The sequence below is a fragment of the Triturus cristatus genome, chromosome 3_2 (assembly GCF_964204655.1).
Source record: "Triturus cristatus chromosome 3_2, aTriCri1.1, whole genome shotgun sequence".
Classification (NCBI taxonomy): Eukaryota; Metazoa; Chordata; class Amphibia; order Caudata; family Salamandridae; genus Triturus; species Triturus cristatus.
The window spans coordinates 739,195,295-739,218,607 of NC_140584.1; the positions used below are offsets into that span (position 1 = coordinate 739,195,295).

General features: G+C 48.0%; 1 protein-coding gene across 3 annotated transcripts in view; it reads right to left on the bottom strand.

Annotated features, from left to right (window-relative positions):
• The window catches only part of MFSD6 (major facilitator superfamily domain containing 6), a 400,661-nt gene that overhangs the window by 17,159 nt on the left and 360,189 nt on the right, over window positions 1-23,313 (bottom strand). The window contains exon 7 of one of the 3 annotated variants that reach the window (XM_085648805.1): window positions 5,435-5,453. The exons of the other annotated variants lie outside the window; for them this stretch is intronic. Within the exon in view, the coding sequence (XP_085504931.1) occupies window positions 5,435-5,453 (19 nt within the window). The remainder of the gene's footprint in view (window positions 1-5,434; window positions 5,454-23,313) is intronic. 3 annotated transcript variants of the gene reach the window in all.

Here is a 23,313-nt window from a genome sequence, read left to right on the forward strand (position 1 = left end):
GTGCAAGCCTGAGCTGGATATATATATATATATATATAACAAAACCAGAGGAAAAAAATCAAACAGTGCAAAGTGTTTTAATTTGCTCGAGACCGAGCAGATTATGAGCAGAGACAGATTTACACATTTGCTTGAAACGGAACGCTGAATCTAAAAAAGATACAGCATCAGGAATACAACAACATGCGAAAACGTCTAAAGACTCCACGTCACTGTCAGAAGAGAATTCGGTAACCAGTGATACTGGCTCTGAAAGCGGCAACATGAGTGCAACTAGTGACAACACAGAAGGAAGACGGTTAGATTTAGGAGAGGAAATTGATTTTTTAGTTACAGACCGTCAGAACACCTTGAGGCCGCAAAAACAAACACAGCCACTCGAAAATACAGGAACACTAAAAGGAGAGACAGACGGAAAAAATGCAAAACCAAAATGAAGATACTGGCGCAAATGAACATGAAGGAAGACAAAACCATCACCAATCTTTCAACAATACAATTGACAGATATAGAAAAACAAGTGCTCATGTTGGGGTTATCATACTGCCCACCCAATAATTTCAATTATTCACAAACAAAGATCGATATCTTAGTTACATTCACAAATTGAAACTAATAAAGTTTTTCACCATCAAAAACGGTCTAGAAACTAACCGTACTGACCAGCCATTACAACAAGGAAGCAAAAGTAATCTATTAGTTTCAGATATCCCTGTACTCCTCACAGCACAAGCCAACATGGCTGAAACTAGCAGCGACAATGAAATTCAACTGTCGGAGAGGTCAACACAAGAACAGCTCCAAAAATCAGATATCACACAACAAGGGGCAGGAAGTAGCCCATTTAAGAAAAAATCTATGTTTATTCCTTCTATGCCCAAAGACGCTATAGATATATTCCATGAGGAGGACATTAAACAATTGTATCATCAAATAAACTAGAAGAGACGGCAAAAACAATATAAAGAGACTGAATACATCAAATTGATCAACAAACTAAGCAACAATCATGAGGTGGTCGTCAAACAGTCAGACAAAGGAGGCAACATAGTACTATGGCCTCAATCAGAATATACAAAAGAAGCACACAGACAACTATCTGACCAAGCATGCTATGGTAAATCCGACATAAAGGATTACAACAAAGCCAAGGAAACATTTACCAAAAAGCTCCATCAATTCAAACGAGATGGCATGATATCAGGAGAAGAATTCGAATTCCTATGGGTAGAATATCCGGTGATTACATCAATCTATTTTGTGCCAAAAACTCACAAACATATCAGTCAAATCCCAGGACGACCGATAATCTCCATCATCAACAGTATGGGAGAACACATATCTCAGTATGTGGACTACTTTTTTACAAAACTTAGTTAAGGATCTCCCAACCTACGTAAAAGACACAGGAGACTTTTTGAATAAAACCAAGATTATACAATGGGGAGACAACATGAGGTTCATAACTCTAGATATAGAGTCATTGTATATATGTATAGACCACAAAATAGGACTGGCGGCGATCAAACATTTCCTAGCTAAGAGGCCTGCAGAATGTTCCGAACATAACAAAATTATTATGGAATGCATAACATGGAGCCTAAACAACAACTACTTGATGTTTGGAAATCAAATGTATAAACAACTGAGGGGTGTGGCTATGGGGTCCTGCTTCTCTCCCAGCTACGCCTGCCTCATGGTGGGTTGGTGGGATGAGCAGGCCCTCAGGTCAACTCACTCAGAAATGTATACCAAGCATGCGAAGCATTGGCTTCAGTATATAGATGTTTTTATTGTTTGGCACGACAGTGAGGAAAGTGCCACAATGTTCATAAACCACATCAATAATAACTCTGTAAATTTAAGATTCACCTCATATATCAGCGAAAAGTGTTGATTTTCTAGATGTGAGCGTATACATTAATGAAGGACACATCACAACCACTCTGCATAGAAAAACAACTGCTGGAAACTCGACGCTTCATGCGTCCAGTGCACACCCCAAACACTTGGTACGGAGTATACCCTATGGGGAATTCCTTAGAATAAAAAGAATATATAGTACCGCAGAAGATCAGGAGAGGTGCACACAAGAGGCACTAATAAGGTTCAGACAGAGAGGATACAGCACATCAATTCTCAATGAGGCAGTGGCTAAAGTGGCCATCAAATCAAGGGAAAATCCTGCTAGAGCCCAAAACTAGAAACACAGACCAGCTACGAGAAATCAATACGCCCAGACTCATCCTCACTTTCAAACAACAGGAAAGACAAAGTAGGTCAATTATTAAACGAAATTGGCCTATAGGGTTGACTGTGCTCATGGACGCCTTCACCATCAAACTCTTAGGTGTTGGATGCTGGGTTAAGAAATCAGGGTCGCCTGGAGTTGCTCTACGGAGACTTCATAGTTTGGCCCAAAACTCAGTTGCATGTCTGTGAGGACCTAATTGAAAGGCAGGAGAGGTTTGTTTGATGCCTGGCCAGGATGAAGGACTTCAGTAAGCACATTTGTCTTTACCTCCATAGTGGGGAGATGGAGGTTAAGGACTTCAGGAGCCCTCCAGATAACAGTAGCTTTCCTTCATTGCTAGTCCAGGAAGGAAACCAACCAAGTATGGGGAGGACGCCAATCCACTGGCATCTTATTTGTCCATATACCTATTGTCTTCATCATAACATGTGGCAAACTCTTGCCCATACCCTCTGTATGGTGACTCTGGCAAAAGTCTGAGATAAAAGGGTGGTTTAGTGGTTATGCATCACTGTGCAGTACTGGAATAGTGTCTGAATCTGAGAGATTGAGCATTGGTTGCACCACATCAGGATCTGCGTGATGCCTTGGTCAACACTAATGTGGCTTGAAGTCAAATATCCAAAAAGATTATGGCTCCACTTCTGGTGCCAATGACTTAGGGCCCCTGTGACATACAAGGGATAGGCGCAGATTTCAGCATGTGACCTAGTTAGCATTGATGCCGGTACCGAAACGGAAGCAGGTTCATGCAGCACAGAAGACACCGAGGATGGAGCTGCCAGCTTTAACCCAATGGAGGCCCATGTGGCTCCTTGGGACCCTAAGGTGTGCCACAGTGGGCCAAAAGTGTGCCAAAGGATGCACAGCATGGCCTCTCGCAAGTCTTCAACCTGTTGCAATGTTGCTGACTGACCCGGGAACTCAGGGCACTTCGGGACCAAAACCGGAATATGAAGGTGGCGGAAAGAGAAAAGACGCACTTAGACCTCTTATGCTTTTTCTTTGGCTTACCTGAAGGCTTTCATCACAAAGCAGATCTGTTGCGGGCACAACTTTAGAAGCAGGAGAAGGTTTACACTCACATCTTGGACCTGGAGCAGGCCCTGCATGGAGTCTTGTAATATTTTGCTACAAAGAGCTTATCTTCACGTTCTCTGATGGCTTTCAGCTTCATCTGAGCACAGTTGTCACAAGTCTTAGAGTTCTGTACAGAACACAAACACCAGAGACACACCTTGTGGGGCAGGTCACCCATGTGTACATCTGTTTGGCACAGGCCCTACAAGGTTTAAATCCTGTAGGCCTAGGGGGTGATATTCCCTTACACTGGAACATTTTTGGGAAGAAATCTCTCAACAGAGTGAAGAAAATAGGAGCTGACTTCAAGATCCACATCTAAAGACATGGAAAGAAAGAAACTGATGACAGCGTGAATGGGTGGCACTTACATGTTTTTTTGCTCATCACTTTTGGAGTGGACCAGAGTTGATGCACACCGGTGCCCAGCAGCACTACTGTTTATGAGTTTTCCAGATCCAGGCTGGCACTTGGTGATATTTATATGGTGAGGAATCTGAGGTTAGAAGTATCTGTCAGAAAGTTTTGTATAGAATTTATTTTTTACGTTTGAAAAGGTTAAGATATTTTCTAATAAATTATTTTCGGTTCACATATTTTTAAAATCAAATTCAACTTAGGTATATTTTTAAGAAGTTGAAATACATTTATTTTAAAATTACTTTCTATGGGGTTCTATTTTAAGCCCCTGCCTCTAATTTTTAAGGGTGTTGTAATACAAGTAGTTGCCCCTGTGTGTTGCTGGATTTACTTCAGGTCTGTTCTGGAGTACATTTACTACTGTTGTGGATCCTTTTTTGGCTGTAGCAAATGTATAAATGTAGTTTGTAAAAAGGACGGACTTACTCTTTTGTGGGAGGTTGCGTGTACCTCCCTAAGTTAATTGATTATAAAATGATCTGCTAAGTTGCGAGGTAAAGGTAGTCCTGGTGTGGTCACTTCAGATGTTGTGGCTGTGATTTCATTACTTGCAAAGTAATGACTCACAACTGGTAATGGGAGGATTAAAAACTACTTTTTCACTGCCTCGCATTTATTTTATTTTACGGAGTTTTATATAGCGCAAACTTGACCCGAAGGTATCGGGTATCAGAGGGCTTTACATAGCACCAGTTGCATTACATGAGGACACATTCATATTTGTGATTTGCACAGTATCACAGGATGTTCAGCGTCTTTGCCGAGACTTGAACCCTGATCCCCAGATTCGAGGTCGACCGCCCTAGCCGTTAGGTCAACTCCTCTCCCGACCCAATGTTTCCCATTAAGTGATTTTCCTTTTTAATTAGAGGATTTCATTAGTGCAATGTTACTGGAAGTCTGCCGCTTAGTTATTTTATTTCCTGGCTGCCGCTAAACTCTAAAGCATTAAACTATGCAGGAATAACCCAAGGGTCAGCTGCTTTCAGAGTCATCAACCGTGGCAGTGCCATCAAAATGTGAGCCTAAAGAGGTCTGCTGATAAGCCACACTCGAGCTGTGCATTGTGGGTGAGCAGCACTATACCCCCGCCCCAGCACTGGAGATCTCCAAAAGCTTGCTGGCTTATTTCAGATCATATGGCTTTGGGAGTGTGTCAGCAGTGTGCCTGGTAACAGTCCCTTGTACCGCTGCAATACCATGTCCGTTCCCCACAGGTTGCTCTAAAGAGTTTCCTCGCGTGCTAAACAGATTCGATAGGAAACGTCCAGCGAGGTGGCAGCAAAAAGTGCTGGAAGATGGAATGTTCAGGTGACAACAGGACAGGATGCAGATCAGTAGAAATCGGACATGCAAACGTGTCACCTGCATGGCCCACAATCCTTCAGGCACGGTATCTGTAGAACTAAACGGATGCAGCTGTGTTTGTAAATTGGCGGGTTAGTCAATGCAGTCAGAAATGAACAGAAGAGCAACATAATTACAATACACGCACGTTGGCAGAAAAGGAGACATTTAAGACGAGAGCCGGAAAAATGCGAGAAACAAGACAAAAATATTTACCTTCAAGACAAGGAAATTTGCCACATTTTTATTAAACATAGTTTTTCTTCTTAGTAACCACAAGACAAATTGCAGAAATTGTGTTATTTCGAACAAATAAAAATACAGTAGTCTTACCTTGTGACTTTTTTGCAGTCTGCCGTGTAACATGCCGCATGTAAAAAATGAAATTAGCTCATTTATCATTTTAAATCCATTGTAAGTAGCCTACAGTAGGGAAAGCAGTAATTGTTGTAGTGGTTACATAAAACAAGTCTCAAACTGCGAATAAGATGGAGTCCATTTTCATACCGACATGACCAGTAGCATCTTTATGTCCCGGCCGGTACAAAAATTAGAAAAGTCACTTAAAGGCGGTATATTTTCCCTTTACCACTACTTAGTCTAAACAGTAAATATAAGACTAAAGTATGTACTTAAAAATGTGTTCTAGAGCTGCCTTTATGATCCCTGACTGATAATAAAAGTAGACAAAGTGAGAAAGGCCGTGTTAAAAATGATTATACACGATTTTATATAAAGTTCGATTTAAATATCATGTTCCCACTTCTGCAAAAGCGTAAAAATTTAACAAATAGCCGGTATTTTTCTCTAGGAAATGGGTAACCCTATCTGCAAAGCGTAGTAGCTACTGGTGGGGGGTGTTTGTTATGACGGCAGACAGCAGAAAACGCGTCACAGTCGGAGGTCAACATTCCCTTGTCACCACAAGCATGGAAACTTGATGACTAAGCGAGGCGCACCAGAATTAACAGTAGTAACAGCACAGGCCCGAAAAGTATTTCACATAGGGTGAACTTTGGGGCCTTGCCTGTACCAGCAGTGGCAGAAACGTCACCATATTTACCAATGTATTTCAAATATTCGTTCAAGGGAAACAAAGGAGTCCAAAATCTAACACTCTTTACTGAGTGGAAGATTTATAACGAACAGCAGTCTAAATAGGTTGGCTAGTATAGGCATAAGATAAATAGTCTGTACGAAAGATCTGCTCCCAGCTCACTTATAAACAATGTAAAGCGCTGTTAGAGCACCAGTCAACTGCTAAGATGGCAGCACTTCATTCTTTTGTTGACAATACTTCTGTAATAAAGAACAAGTTACTTACCTTCGGTAACGCTTTTTCTGGTGGATACAGTATCTGCATGTCATTGAATATCCCCTGAGCCAGCATTCCGCGGAAACCTTTTCCTAGCTCTCCACGCCGACGAGGTCGTCACAGTACTACGGCTCAGCTCGTGACTCCGCATGACGTCAACGGAGCCATAAGAGAGCCTCGTTGGCGTGACGACATCAGTTCCACCCATTTATTCCGTGCCTCTGAGGCGAACAGGTGCAAAGTATACACAGTACAAACTCATACCAATACACAGTGTGAAATTAAGAGGAAAGCCAAATAATAAAAGCATTTCCTATAAATACACAAAGATAGAAGAGACAATGCAAAACAAACATGTTAAACAATGCCACCTTTAAAGTATACAAGGGTGGACATCGGGGAGGAGGGTGGGTCAGTGAGGAATCCACAGGCAGATACTGTATCTACCAGAAAAAGCGTTACCAAAGGCAAGTAACTTGTTCATCTGATGGATACATCTGCCTGTGGATTCCTCACCTTTTGAATAGAATCCCACAGCAGTCCCACTCCCGTAGGAGGGTGTCCACACCCTTCTATACCAAAAAGTCCTTCAGGACAGAGCGTGCAAAGTGGCCCTCCCTCCTCATTTCAGAATCCAAGTAATAATGCTTTGCGAAAGTGTGGAGGGAGGCCCAAGTTGCAGCCTTACAAATGTCCACTACAGGTACACCTCTGGCCAAAGCAGAAGTGGATGACTTGGCTCTGGTAGAATGAGATCTAATACCTTCAGGAGGCTCCTTACCAGCCAAGGCATAGCAGATCTTGATGCACAAGATGATCCACCTGGAAAGAGTGCGCTTGTGCACAGGCTTGCCCTTCATGCGTCCAACATAGCCCACAAAGAGCTGATCGTCCAATCGCAAGTCTTTAGTCCTATCCAAATAAAAGCTCACCGCTCTTTTTGGATCCAGGCGGTGATGTCTCTCCTCCTACTTGGAAGGGTGACGGGGGGATAAAATACAGGAAGGGTAATGGACTGTCCTAGATGGAAAGGAGTAACCACCTTAGGCAGAAAAGCAGCCCTGGTCCTGAGGACCATCCTTTCAGCATGTATGGTCAAAAACGGGGGTTTTGAACTGAGAGCCTGAAGCTCACTCACCCTCCTGGCTGAGGTAATAGCCACAAGAAAGACCGTTTTAAGAGATAGGAGTCTCAAAGGGCAACTATGTAAGGGTTCAAACAGGGAACACATAACGAAAGTCAAAACAAGTTTAAATCCCATTGAGGCATAACAAAAGGGGGAAGGCGGAAACCTATTGGTAAGGCCCTTAATAAATCTCAAAACAATGGGAGATTTAAACAAAGACAGCTGATCTGGCAAACAAATAAACACCGATAAGGCCGACAAATAGCCCTTAACAGTGGCCACATCACAACCCGGCTGAGCCAAGAAAAGTGAAAACTGAAGAACATCTGACAAGTGGGCCTTTAAAGGATCAATAGACCTCTATCCACACCATTTAACAAATCTAGACCATCTGTAAGAATAAATAGACTTAGTGGAGTGTCGCCTGGACAATAAAATAACACCCACCACATCCGGCGGGAGAGAGAAAGAACTCGGGTTGCCCCGTTCAATCTCCAGGCATGAAGGTGCAAGTTCTGGAGGTGGGGGTGTAGAACCTGCCCCTGTGTAACGCCCTGAACGTCTCAGGATCGTTTAACAGACACGACAATGAGGACGCAACCACTTGTGAAGGGTTAGTTCTTTTAATGAAGGCAAATAAAATACAAAGAACAAACAAAAGTTATAGTCACTGGAATCCTCCAGGCTAAGTACGTTACCAGCCCACAGCACGGATGGTCCTAACCGTCCTCTGCATATACGCCGATCCCGGCGTATGCCAACAGAGGGCAGAAATGAAATGGCCGACAATGCCAATCGGTAGGCTGTGAGGGGCACGAAGAGTGTTGGGGAGAATCGAGGAGTCAGGGAAACACCCAGCCGGGGTCTCTACCTGAAGGGAGCAGCCGCTCAACCTCTTCCTCAGACTGCACCGGGACGCGGAGTCACCTCCTGGTGATGCGTCACCGATACCCCAATCACAAGCAAGAAGACTGAACCGAGAGCAGCCGCTCGATCGATCCTGTGGACTTCCGAGTCTGTAACGCGGCAAACACCTCCTGGTGTGCGTTACAGCTGGCAGTCCCTGTGTCTCTGGTCGGGCTGGGAGTTACGACTCCAACCAGCAAAAGCGCCACTGCGCTTGGACTCAGCCGAGTCAAAAAGCGAAGCTCAATGGTTGACCGGTAGAGCTTCCGGGTCCTTCACAGGTGACGATGGGGCAAGACACGGCCCAGGGAGTAACGACTCGACCTACCTCCGTTCTTGCCTTACTGGAGCACCACTCCGGAACACTGCTCTTCACGAAGCAGGTACGTCGGTGTAAACACAATATCCGACAGCCTTGTACCTCCCGGTTCCTCCCTTTATAGGGCGTGTTTTCCTTGAGTTATGTAACAGCTCTCCTGTTTACATAAGGGCGTGTTTCCCTTGAGTTATGTAACAGCTCTCCTGTTTACATAAGGGCGTGTTTCCCTTGAGTTATGTAACAGCTCTCCTGTTTACATAAGGGCGTGTTTCCCTCGAGTTATGTAACAGCTCTCCTGTTTACATAACCTCTCAACCGCTAAGCATCCTGGGAGATGTAGTCCGTTTTCGCTGGTTACCGTTTTCCTCCCCTCGTATGACAGGAATTCTTGACAGTACATCCTCCCTCTCAGCGGCTCCCCACGGGTCCAGCGCTGGCAGGAAAACGCCGATGGAACAAGGAGACCAAGCGCGGAGAATGAACCCCTTCAGCCGGTTCCCATGAATGCTCCTCCGGGCCATAGCCTTTCCACGCAACCAGGTACCACAGCTTCCCCCTGCGCCATTTGGACGCCTGTATGCCCGACACTTCATACTCCACCTCCGACTCCACGCATACCGGCCTAGGTGTCCCAGACGGCTTGGAGGGTGCTGGTTTGAGCAATGATACATGAAAGACAGGGTGTATCCGCAATGACTGGGGCAAGCACACCTTCACGTTCACGGGACCCATACACTTGGTAATACGATAGGGGCCCATGTACTTGGGATGGAACACACTGTTCTTTCGAAACCTCATGTTTCTTGTGGATATCCAGACGTAGTCTCCAGTGCGGTACAGTGGCCCGGGCCTTCTCTTCCTATCTGCCGCAGCCTTGTATCTTCTCTTGGCCTCTATTAGGACAGCCCTTGAGCGCATCAACGTGTCTTTTATGTGTGCCACCCTGTCCGCTGTGGCGGGAATCCTGTCCTCTCTGAACGGATGTAGAAATGGCAAGAACCTGGGATGTTGGCCATAGTTGCTATAGAACGGAGATGACTGTGTGGAGCTGTGAGTGGCGTTGTTATAGGCTATCTCTGCAACCCATAGCAAGTCGACCCATTCTTCCCTGCCCTGGTCCACAAAACATCGCAGATACTGTTTGAGCGTTTGGTTCAGGCGCTCGGTTTGGCCGTCCGTTTGAGGGTGGTAGCTGGTGGACAGGGCGGTCTTAACATGCAGCGCAGTGCACCAAGTCTTCCAGAATTGCGCAGTAAACTGCGACCCCCGGTCCGACACGATCACCCCAGGTAATCCATGCAGTCGTACCACATTCTTTAGGAGTAGTGACGCCAATTCCCCGGCCGTAGGGACTCTCTTGCAGGGGATGAAGTGCCCCATTTTCGTCAAGTAATCCACCACCACCAGTATTGCCGTCATCCCCTGGTCTACCGGTAGGCCCACCACGAAGTCCAGTGATATGCTATCCCATGGTCTATCCGGGGTCGGAAGTGGATGTAAGAGCCCTTGGGTTCGGCCATGGTCGGCCTTCATGGTAGCACACGTAGGACACTCCTGTCCCCACCTCCTGACATCCACTCTCATGGTTGGCCACCAGAAATGCCGTCCCATGCTAGCCACCGTTTTTTCAAAGCCCAAATGACCTGCACATGGAGAGTCATGGCACCAGATGAATGCTTGTTTCCTTAGCCTAGGCGTGGGTATCAATAGGCACCTGCCCTTCAGGGGTATCCCGTCCTTCAGCTGCCATTCTCTGTGACTGAGGAGCCACCTCCGCCATGCGAATGACCTGATCCCTCTCTTTATTCCCCTCAGGAAAGTATCCGGTTGGATAACCCCCAATACCATCCTCGGGGAAATGATGGAACGCTCGGTCGCAGGCAATGGTTCCTTAACTGCAGATTGACGGGACAGGGCGTCCGCCTTCCGGTTTTCCGTCCCCGGCCGATATGTGATGCGGAAGTTGAACCCCGCAAAGAAGATCATCCACCGTAGCTGCCTGGGAGAAAGGTGTCTAGTGGCCGTCATGAACTGTAGGTTCCGATGGTCCGTGTACACCGATACCACATGTCTTGCCCCCATCAACCAATGCCTCCATTCGGTGAAGGCGTCCTTGATTGCGAGAAGCTCCTTCTCCGCAATATGGTAGTTGCGTTCGGCGTCGTTGAGTTTGCGGGACATGTACGCAACGGGATGAAGCACCCCTGTGTCGTGGTTGCGTTGGGACAAGATAGCCCCCAGCGCCACATCCGACGCGTCCGCTTCCACCACGTAGGGGAGATCCGGATCGGGGTGAGCCAACACCGGCGCCTTACCAAAGGCGCTTTTCAGGGCCTCAAAGGCTTTGTTCGCTTCAGGGGACCAGACAAACTCCTTGGACTTCCTCAGTAGCTGTGTGATTGGGGCCACCACTCCTGAAAATCCATCTATAAACCGCCTGTAAAAGTTGGCGAAGCCAATTAAACTTTGGACGTCCTGCACGCTTTGGGGCACCGGCCATTCTTTCACCGCCTTGATCTTTCGTTCTGCCATCTCCTGTCCCTCTGGACTCAGCATCACTCCGAGGAATTCCACAGATGTGACGTGGAAGTCACACTTGCTGAGTTTACAAAACAGCATGTTTTCCCTCAGCTTTTGGAGCACAGCTTTGACGTGGTGTACGTGCTCCTCCACACTGGACGAATAGATGAGGATGTCGTCGATATATACGACCACGTAGATATCCAACTCCTCTCTGAATACCTCATTCAAAAAGTACTGAAAGGCTGCCGGGGCGTTGCACAGACCGAACGGCATGACGAGGTACTCAAAAAGGCCGAACCTGGTCTTAAAGGCGGTCTTCCACTCGTCTCCGTCCCTCATGCGCACCAGATGGTATGCCCCTTTCAAATCCAACTTGGTGTAGATACGAGCTTTCTTGACCTGTTCCAGAAGTACACTGATGAGAGGCAAGGGGTACCGATTTTTTATGGTTATCGCATTCAATGCCCTAAAGTCCACACAGGCTCTCAGCTCCCCATTAGCCTTCGGGATGAAGAAGAGTGGCGAGGCGGCCGGAGACTTGGACGGGCGGATGAATCCTAGCTTGAGGAGTTTATCCAGGTACCCCCGGAGATGCACGTTTTCAGGCTCCGTCAGGGCATACAGCCTGCCGCTGGGAACGCTGGCCCCTGGCACCAGGTCGATCTGGCAGTCAAACTGTCTATGTGGTGGTAGCACTTCCGCCTTCACCTCATCAAATACATCCTCAAAACTGTGATAAGCCTGGGGGAGAGCCACATCTTTTTCTGCCGCTGTAGCCACCGTCTGACTCCCGCTCTCATCTGCGTCAAGGGATTCCGTTCTTATTCCACAATGCAGGATGCAATACGGTGACGTCATTTCGATGCGATGTGTGGGCCAATCCACAAAGGGGTTGTGTTTCTGTAGCCACGGCAATCCCAATATGACGCCATATTGGGGCGCTCGGATGATGTTAAAATCGATTTGTTCCAAATGGTTCCTCCCATATCTCATCGGAAGGACCCCCGTGTGCTGTCCGATGGGCCCCGTCACCAATCGCCTTCCGTCTACCGCATAGACGTCTTCGGGTACTGCTTTGGGAAGAAGCACTAGCCCTAGCCTGCATGCCTCGTTGTGGTCCATAAACATGCCAGTGGCCCCTGAATCCACCATGGCCACAACGGGTATCCACTGGTCATGCACTCCCACGTGCACCGTGATAAACAGGTGTCGTTGTCCCTTAGTGACCGAGTTGGAAAGTGAAGGGATGGATGAGTGACTCCGAGATGCCCCTTCTCTGGTCTTGGAGTCCTCTAGTTTTCCGCCGGTATGTCCACCACGGCTGTTACCGACCGGTTGGCCCGATAACGTGACGTCTTCGGTTTGGCAGGGCATTCACGTACGTAGTGGCCTTTTTTGCCACAATATAGGCACAATCCTTGTTTACGGCGTGACTCTTTCTCCGTGGCTGTGAGGCTCGCTCGTATTGCGCCGATGTCCATGGGTTCTCCCTTGGATGCGGTGGAAGTTTCAGGACTTCCCACCGTCACATAGGATGGAAGGGATTTTCCTTTTCTCCCATGATCCCCCTTTCTTTCACTAAGCCTATGTTCCAGCCGTAATACCAGGTTGATAAGGCCCTCACATGTCTTGGGTTGAGGGTCAATATGAGCCACGGCGTCCTTGAGCTCATCGCACAGCCCTTGATGGAAGAGCGCCGTCTGTTTAGCAACAGGCCACTTGGTTTCCGCAACCAGCCTTCGGAACGCGTTGAGATACTGCACCAGGTCGTTGGATCCCTGTCTCAACTCAAGCATTTCACGGTCCGCCGTGTACGAGTCAGCCCTTCTGTCGAATACCTTCAGGAATTCCTCGCGAAAAGCACCCCAATCACATAAGAGGGGGTCGTCCCTGCTCACCAGAGGTACGGCCCATTGTGCCGCGTTTCCAGCCAAATAGGATATAAGGAAAGCCACACGAGCCTGACTCGTGGGGAACGCCTTTGGTTTGCACGATAAATGTAGCGCCACTTGTGTGAGGAATACCTGCACTGTGTTAGGATCCCCACTGTACCTCTCTGGTGTTGCCAAGGGGATGGCTACCGGCATTTCCACTACTACCACAGGGGTCTGGTTCGTGAGGGAGGTGCTGGGCGTGAGCGGGTCCAATTGGATAGCATCCAGTCTGGCTTTTACATCGGCTGTTTCTTGCCTAGAGGCAGCCACTTCAACTTGCATGGCCGCTAAAGCAGCCAGCACATCATCAAGTGTTGCCATGTCTGTTATCGACCGGGAGACAGTTAGTGTTATTAAGGTCGGATATTTTGTAACGCCCTGAACGTCTCAGGATCGTTTAACAGACACGACAATGAGGACGCAACCACTTGTGAAGGGTTAGTTCTTTTAATGAAGGCAAATAAAATACAAAGAACAAACAAAAGTTATAGTCACTGGAATCCTCCAGGCTAAGTACGTTACCAGCCCACAGCACGGATGGTCCTAACCGTCCTCTGCATATACGCCGATCCCGGCGTATGCCAACAGAGGGCAGAAATGAAATGGCCGACAATGCCAATCGGTAGGCTGTGAGGGGCACGAAGAGTGTTGGGGAGAATCGAGGAGTCAGGGAAACACCCAGCCGGGGTCTCTACCTGAAGGGAGCAGCCGCTCAACCTCTTCCTCAGACTGCACCGGGACGCGGAGTCACCTCCTGGTGATGCGTCACCGATACCCCAATCACAAGCAAGAAGACTGAACCGAGAGCAGCCGCTCGATCGATCCTGTGGACTTCCGAGTCTGTAACGCGGCAAACACCTCCTGGTGTGCGTTACAGCTGGCAGTCCCTGTGTCTCTGGTCGGGCTGGGAGTTACGACTCCAACCAGCAAAAGCGCCACTGCGCTTGGACTCAGCCGAGTCAAAAAGCGAAGCTCAATGGTTGACCGGTAGAGCTTCCGGGTCCTTCACAGGTGACGATGGGGCAAGACACGGCCCAGGGAGTAACGACTCGACCTACCTCCGTTCTTGCCTTACTGGAGCACCACTCCGGAACACTGCTCTTCACGAAGCAGGTACGTCGGTGTAAACACAATATCCGACAGCCTTGTACCTCCCGGTTCCTCCCTTTATAGGGCGTGTTTTCCTTGAGTTATGTAACAGCTCTCCTGTTTACATAAGGGCGTGTTTCCCTTGAGTTATGTAACAGCTCTCCTGTTTACATAAGGGCGTGTTTCCCTTGAGTTATGTAACAGCTCTCCTGTTTACATAAGGGCGTGTTTCCCTTGAGTTATGTAACAGCTCTCCTGTTTACATAACCTCTCAACCGCTAAGCATCCTGGGAGATGTAGTCCGTTTTCGCTGGTTACCGTTTTCCTCCCCTCGTATGACAGGAATTCTTGACACCCTGCGACTGCCAGAGGAGGTCTGCCCTGAGAGGGAAACGGAGCGGAGGGTGCGATGAGAGGTGAAGTAGATCTGTGTACCACACCCTTCTTGGCCAATCCGGGGCGATCAATATAACTTGGGCCCGGTCTTGGCGAATTTTCCTCAGAACCCGAGGAATCAAGGGTATGGGAGGAAACGCGTAAAGGAGTCGTGAGCTCCAATCCATCTGAAACGCGCCCCCCAGCGCTCCCTGCATCGGATACTGGAGACTGCAGAACAACAGACAGTGCGCATTCTCGTGAGTGGCAAACAGATCCAATCGAGGAAACTCCCACATCTCGAAGATGTGATGGACCACCTCCGGATGAAGCCGCCACTCGTGATCAGCCGACTGAGACTGTCCGCACAAACATTCAGCACACCAGCTAGATGATTTGCAAACACACAAATCTGCTGGTTCTGATCCCAGGACCAGAGTCGTAGCACCTCGCGACAGAGACGATACGACCCTACATCTCCCTGTTTGTTGATGTACCACATCGCGGTAGTGTTGTCCGTCAGGACCTGAACCGACTGACCGCGAAGGGAAGGAAGGAAAGCCTTTAGTGCCAAACGTATCGCCCGCAATTCCAGTAGGTTGATGTGAAGCAACATTTCCTCTGGTGACCAAAGACCCTTGACCTCCAGATCCTTCAGATGAGCACCTCACCCTAGAGTGGAGGCATCCGTGATCACTGTGGCCACCGGCGTAGGAGGCTGAAAGGGCTGTACTTGAGACAGGTTGCCCTGCATACTCCACCAAGCCAGCTCCGCTGCAGCGTCTCTGGAGATTCTGACTGACTCCCTGAGATCCCCGTTGTGCTGATACCACTGCCTGCGTAGGCACCACTGGAGTGCCCTCATGTGCCAGCGTGCATGACTGACCAACAGAATGCAGGAAGCGAACAGACCAAGCAGGCGAAGGACCTTCAGGACCGGAACAACCGCTCCAAAGTGAAAGAAAGGAATGATCTCCTGAATGTCGAGAATTCTCTGAGGAGGTGGAAAATTTTGACACACAGTAGTATCCCGTACCGCCCCTATGAACAGGTTGCGCTGAGAAGGCACCAGGTGAGAAGGCAACTCCGCCTTGAGCAGCCAGTCGTCCAGGTAAGGGAAAACCGGGATCCCCGACCTCCTGAGATGAGCTGCTACCACTGCCATCATCTTTGTGAAGACTCGAGGTGCAGTAGTAAGACCAAACTGTAGGACCGCAAAATGGTAGTGCCGCGACCCTACCGTAAAACGGAGATACTTCCTGTGCGACTTCAGGATAGGGATGTGAAAATACACAACCTGCAAATCGATCGACACCATCCAGTCCTCTTGCTGCAGCGCCAGAAGAACCTGAGCAAGGGCCAGCATCTTGAATTTCTCCTGTTTGAGGTAAAAATTCAAGACCCTGAGATCCAAGATTGGACGTAACTTGCCATCCTTTTTGGGAATCAGGAAATACCGGGAGTAGCATCCCTGACCCCTTTCCTGCTCCGGAACCACCTCGATCGCACATTTTTGTAATAAGGCAAGGACCTCCTTTTGGAGAAGAAGCAAATGGTCTTCCGAACAGAAACCTTGTTAAGGAGGGGGAAATTCCCGAAAGGGAAGGGCATACCCATTCTATACAAGGTTTAAAACCCAAAGGTCTGACGTGACCGATTTCCAACTCTGTAGAAAGTGAGACAGCCAACCCCCTAACAGGACCCACATGTTCCAGGATGGGGGATCTAGGGCTACTTTCTTGCGTTACCAGGGGGAGCAGGGGAGGAAGAAGAGGAGGAGGAGAGATTGCGGGCCGACCCACGTTGGCGACCCCTGCTTCTTCCTCTGTAGGACTTATAAAGAGGATTTTGCTGCTGTTGTTGCTGAGGCTGTTGCAAGCTACGAAAGGAAGACCTTCTAAACCCTCGATACTTCTTATATCCAAACCCCCTTGACTGAGTTTGCAACCCTAAGGATTTTGCCGTGGCTTTGAAATATTTGAACCTCTGAAGTGCGGAATCAGCCTTCTCTCTGAAAAGTTTTGAACCATCAAAGGGTAAATCAAGAAGGGTAGCCTGTATGTCTGAGGAAAAACCAGAGGATCTAAGCCAAGCCTGTCTCCTGGTAACTATGGAGGCGCTCATAACCCTGGCCACCGAATCAGCTGTATCCAGGCCAGACTGTATAACCTGACGAGCAACAGCATGAGCATCCAACAGTACCGCCATAAAATTTCCCCGCTCCTCATCCGGCAACTTGGGCGCCAATTGCTTAGCTGAATCCATCAATGCATGTATGCAACGTCCCAACAAACAGTTTGCATTGGTTGATTTTAGTGCCATGCAAGAGGAAGAAAAGACTTTCTTAGCCGATTGCTTCAACTTCTTCGAGTCCCTGTCGGCAGGAGCCTGAGGAAAAGCACCTGAAGACTGTTTAGAACAGGCTGCCTGTACCACCAAACTATCCGGGGACGGATGTGAAGAACGAAAGAGAGGGTCCCCTGGAGCAGACCTATATCTCCTTGTCACAGATTTAGATCCAGCAGAAGAGAGCGGTTTACGCCATACCTCCAGGATAGGCTCAGTTAAAGACTCATTAAAAGGCAACAGCGGTTCAACTATCGAAGATGGCAAATGCAAAACCTCTGTGAGCAAATTTGGCTTATATTCTGCTGTATGCAGTTGCAAGTTCAAGAGCTCCTCAGCCTTTTTGATAACAGTGTGTTATGGAGCTACCTCTTGAGGTGAAGAAGTCCTTGAAGAAGAAAGCTCCCACTCTGGGGAGGTGTACAAGCCACTCGCCTCCTGAAGCCCTTAAAATTTATCGACAGACTCCTCTATCTCACCCTCTTCAACCTCTTCTCTCTGATACTGTTCTTCCTCCAACAGTCTCTGTGCCTCTCTCCTCGAGCGCATCCTCAGTTGCGGCATCAGCGGCACCACACATGGCGCCGACAGCTCCGGTGCCGGCGTTGAAGGAGGATCCGATGGAGGAAGGCCCACCAGAAGGTGCCGGGGACTCAATATACGGCATCGAAAATCTCAGAGCTGGAAACTGCCATGATGGCGCCGTCGGCATAAAAGGCACGAAGGGTGCCTGGGCATAATGCGGAGGCACGCCCAAATTGAAGGCCAGCGGACCCACGGGACCCGAAGGTGCTCCGTAGGGGAAGGCTGCCTTGGCAAACACGCCATACATTGCATTTAAAAAATACGTAGGATCTGATCCCAGAGTAGGAAATTGAGGATACGGAGCTGAGTCAGTATCCACACGAGGAGTCACAAGACCAGTCTTGTGTACAGGAGAAGGATCATCCTGAACTGGCAAGTCCTCCGACTCCGGAGCGCCTCTCAGCGTTGGCAACTGCACCAGAGTACCTTTTGGTGAAGGAGATTTTTCCTGAGTCACCTGAGGAGATGGCGAAGGCGAAGGAGACACAAAGTCTTTTTGATGACGTTGAGGAGCCGGAGAAGGAACAGCGCCGAGAGCCATGCCTCCTCTTCTTGTTGTGCCTCCTCGGCTTCGAAGCATGCGAAGTCGACGACTTCGTCTTGGATCTTTTTCGCCCTCTCTTCTCCTTCCTTGCTTTTGCCATGAAAAGCTTGGCTTCCCGTTCTTCCAGAGCCTTCGGGTTCATTTTACGACAGTAGGAACAGTCCTCCACGTCGTGGTCCGTTGACAAACACCACAAACAGTCCTCATGGGGGTCAGTGATGGACGAATATGCCTCTTCACTCCGCATACCATTATCCCACATGCTGTCACAACGCGGTCGTAACAACGACCGCGTTGTGACAACGCATACCATTACCCCGCAATTCGTTACAACGACTTGCGGAGGAGAGGGCGCTGGATGTTGGAATAGTAAAATATGCTTTTCTAACTCCAGTCTGTGCGGATTGTAGGGAAGGTGTTGGATTTTAAATCCAACACCTTCTCCCCCTCCGCAAGTCGTTGTAACGACTTGCGGAGGGATGGTATGCGTTGTCACAACGCGGTCGATGTTACGACCGCGTTGTGACAGCATGCGGGGTCACGTATGCGGGGTGAAGGTAGTTTACCGTGATGGACATAGGACCCGCACACTCTCTACAGGGCTTAAATCCTGACTTCCTCGAAGTCGCCATCATAAAGCTACAGTTAAAACTGGAGAAACAACAAAGTAACTCGACACAGTATGGAGAGTCCAAGAAAACCGTTACCGTTACGGCGGGAAAAAAGGGAACTGATGTCATCACGTCGACGAGGCTCTCTTATGGCTCCAGTGACGTCAGGTGGAGTCGCGAGCGGAGCCGTAGTATTGTGATGACCTCGTCAGCTTGGAGAGCTAGGAAAAAGTTTTCGTGGAATGCTGGCACAGGGGATATTCAAAAGGTGAGGAATCCACAGGCAGATGTATCCATCAGAACAAAATCTACATCTAATCATAAATGAAAGAGAACAAAAGCACTAACAGGAATAACAAAGATTGGATAGAATTCAAATAAAAGGTGATGGAAATGAAAATTTTCTTCCAAGGATCTGGTGGAATCTCCACCAAAAACAGAACGAAACGCAAAGAAAATAAGCATTTGCAACGCAATAGGTCTGGCATTTGCGATAGTTTAAGATATTGGCATTGTAAATGACAATGCCTTTTATTGATCTGTTTTGAAAACCAACACATAAATAAAATCTTCATCCTGGGTGCGCTGGGCATGGCCATCAACGCTGCGCTTTTAGTTGTACATATAAAGATACTAGTTAGGTAGCGCATGGCCTCTATCTTTGATGATGTTGCATGTTTTCAAAGATGGCGATGGTACTTTCTATGTCATATGGGAAGTCATATGCCAGGTTATGGCTAGTGCTCTTGGGTGTGTAATGGTAGCATAGCTGGCTCTAACAACAGACTGTCAGTGTGTTTTTTTGTTTTTGATTGTAATGATGATATCTCTTTAACAACTGGTTGATAGTGAACTTTGTGTACTGCGTGTTGATGTACTTTGTCTAAAGTTTGCAGTCAATACAGGTTATGAACTCTGCGATATCCTGGGGTTCTGCGTACGGGGCCTTTGGCCAGACTCGTTGCTCGCTACCCATTAATGTAGAATTCGCAAGGCAAGGACTGCAGCCATACCTATGGGGACTGGGCACAGTTCATGGCATGTAGCATGGCTTGTGTCTAATACCTATGCCCTCAGCAACTACAAAGATGGCCTGCAGGCATGTTATGCAGATGCTGTACTCAAGGCAATGCCCTGTTCTCAGTACCTAGTCCCAGAGTAACATAACGTGTATTTATAGAGCGCACATTACCCCCTGAATGGAATCTTGCTGCTAAATAACAAATGTTTATTGTTACCCAACTCAATGGTACTCATGTTATCGACCTCAGAAGGATGCATGGCTGATTTCGAACCTGTGACCATGAGGTGAAATACAGGCCCCTACAGTGGATGCATTAGTCCACTAAGCCACCAGACCCAGCATTACATTGCCAGTTGCATACCCTAGTGGTATTAGACACAAGGCATTTCCTTTGCTCAAGCCCTAGGTCTACCTACAATGTAAACAAAACCCCACATTTGATTGTAAACTGGAAAAAGGTTCTTTGCAGTCCTCATATAGGAACAGTACGCACAGACTTGCCAGATAGTTACATTCGAAAACACTCCAAATCGCCTTTTTAATAGAATAAGACTCAACGATTGAATCAAAATATAGATTTCAGTACAGCTTACAAAAGGGAGTATAAGTAAGATTTTATGGTGTAGTGCAGATTGGACAAGGGTGGAGCAGCATAAGGGCTTTCTTGCAAACGTTGTGTTATCCTTTCAAACGCCCACATGTAATATGCAGTTGTCCAAAATAGCACACAACCAGTTAAACAGATAGACAACAACTTGGCCATGACAGCACATCGTGGGGCAAAAGAGACTTATTTTTGTAAATACGTTCGACTGTTTTTAGATACATTTAACCCCTTCCATGCTCATGACAGAATGGTTCCGTCATGAGCACACTTTAAAAAAATCCCTCTGCTGTAAACAGGCTATCTCAGCCTGCAGAGCACTGAAAAACATGGGAGTGGTATCGTTGGAGGGGAGAATCTCCCCTTTCCACTGGGACCCTTCCCTAGTGGATCTCTGCTTGGGGATCACCCCAGGAGGGCGATCCCCAAGCAGGGATCCACCCACTAGCCACCAGGGAGGGGGGAGCGGCCCCTTGGGAAAGGGTCTTTGCTCCCCCATACAAATGTGTCAGACAGCCTTTGTGCCCTCCCTTGGGGGGGGGGGGGGAGGAGGAAGAAGGCACCCTACACGCCAGGGATTTTTTTTATAGGCCAGGGGTGGGGGCTGCCCAGAATACAGTCTTCCTAACCCCCCCTCCCCCCTGGGAGGCAGATGGGGCAATGGCCAATGGCCCCTTATCTCCCGGGGGGGGGGGGGGGGGGATGGGGGAGGGGGGGAGGCAGAAAGCCCACTAGGCACCAGGGATTTTTTATCTCCAGAGATCGCATTGGGGCTGCCCAAACAGGCATGCCAATAGCCCCACCCCTCCCCCCAAAATGCCAGTCTTTCTGCCCCCCCCCCCCCCCAGGAGGCAGATGGGGACATTTTTTTTTTACATGTAGGGGTGGGGGCTGCCCCACCCTCAAAATATTACCACATTCTTTGTCCGCCCCCCCCCCTCCACCGGAGCAGATGGGGCAATGCCCCCGTATCTGCCACCTCGGGGGGAGGGTGCAGGACCCACAAGGCACCAGAGGTATATTTTTTCCAAAATTCTGGGTTGGAGTTGCCCAGAATGGGTATGCCAATGCCCCCACCCCCAAATAAAGATGCCACAGTCTTTCTGCCCCCCAGGAGGCAGAGAGCACACTAGGCACCAGCGATTATGCTGGCTTTTTTTATGCATAGGTGTGGGGGCTGCCCAGAATGGGCATCTCAAGGTTCCCACCTACCCACAGCCACAGACTTTCCGCCCCCCCTTGGGGGCATATTGGGGCAACAGCCCCCGAATTCCCCCCTTCCCAGGGCGGCAGAAAGCCCACTAAGCACAGACGTTTTTTTAATGTGCCTACCTGTGGATTTTGGGTCCTAGCGCAGCTGGCACCCAAGGAAACCTAGCAAACCTATAATTTTTTTATAACTAGACACCCAGGGGAATCCAGGATGTGGTGACTTGTGTGGCTCTCCCTCGGTTCTGTTACCCAGAAACCCTTGCAAACCTCAAACTTTGTAAAAAAAAAAAAAAGTAATAATAATTTCCTCATATTTCTGTGATGGAAAGTTCTGGAATCTGCGCAGATCCACAAACTTCCACCCACACCGCATTCCCCAAAGTCTTTTGATAAAAATGATACCTCACTTGTGTGGGTAGGACTAGTGCCCGCGACAGGAAACAGCCCAAACGGCAACGTGGACACACCACATTTTTACAGTGAAAACTGACCCTTTTTTTGCAAAGTGCCTAGCTGTAGTACCATTGACCTGTTGGTATTATTAGTCATTGAAGCTGAAGAAGTTCGTAGTGTTTCTGTAGTTCTTTGGTAGGGTCTGTAGTGAGTCTACAATAATGGTCTGTATTGGATAGTTGTCTTAAGATATCCGATTTGTATAGATCTTTTTCCTTTACGACAATTCCTCCACCCTTATCGGCAGGCTTTGTGATCAAGGAGTCTTGTTTTTAAGATCCGTAAGGGCCCTCTTTTCCCAGAGTGATATATGGTACGGAAAGTAGCACCTGGCAGTTTCAAGAATAGAGACATCCTTCATAACCCTTTTTTCAAAAGTGAGAACTTCTCCAGGGATCATATTGGCAACAGGAGAGAAGGTAGAGGGAGGGCAAAGGGGAGTGTTGGTGATGCTAGTAGGAGAGGTGTGGAGTAGAAAGTAGGTATGTAGTCTAATTCTACGAAAGTTCTGTTTGTACCTCCAGGAAGTTGGGGTGGATAGTAGGGACATATGAGAGGCCCTTACTCAGAAGTGATTGTTCAGGGTCAGTTAGGGCATGTCTGGACAAATTGAAGATGGGTATGGTGAGGGGATCATTAGTAGTCTCTGTATCATTAGTTACCACTGTTTCTGCCGGGTCTGGGGTTCGCCTGGAGGGTAGTACGATTGTTACTGTTGTTTCACTCTGCCTCGTTTTGGGGGCTCGTTTTGTCCTCTGCCTAAAAAAGGTTGATTGGGTGCCCGATAGGAGGTACTGGGACCTTCACCTAGGTCTGAGTTGTCAGACGACTCTGCAGAAGTATCAGAAAATCCGACCAGGTTATCTCGTCTGTTGAATCTGCCCCAAGGTCTAGAGTTTTGAGGATTAGAATAGGATCGATTAAGGTAGAAGTCCTTTTGTAGGTATGGGTACGTTCTCTCTAGATTGTACGATTTGATATCTTCTTTCACTTTAAGATTTTTTTAATTTTGTTTGAGTCGGTAGAATTCGTCTATGGTTTTTTGGACTTGCTCTAGTAGTTTTTTTATAGTCAGCAATTGAGCTGGTGTCTTTGATTTTTTTTCTCAATGGCAGCAATTTCCTCATTGAGTTTCTGCAATGTTTCTGTGGCGGTGTCTATGCCCAGCACCATCCAGTGCCGTGAGCAGGTAGTTCCGATGTAGCTAAAGTTAGTGATATATTTGTTATTGTCAGTAAAGACTCCG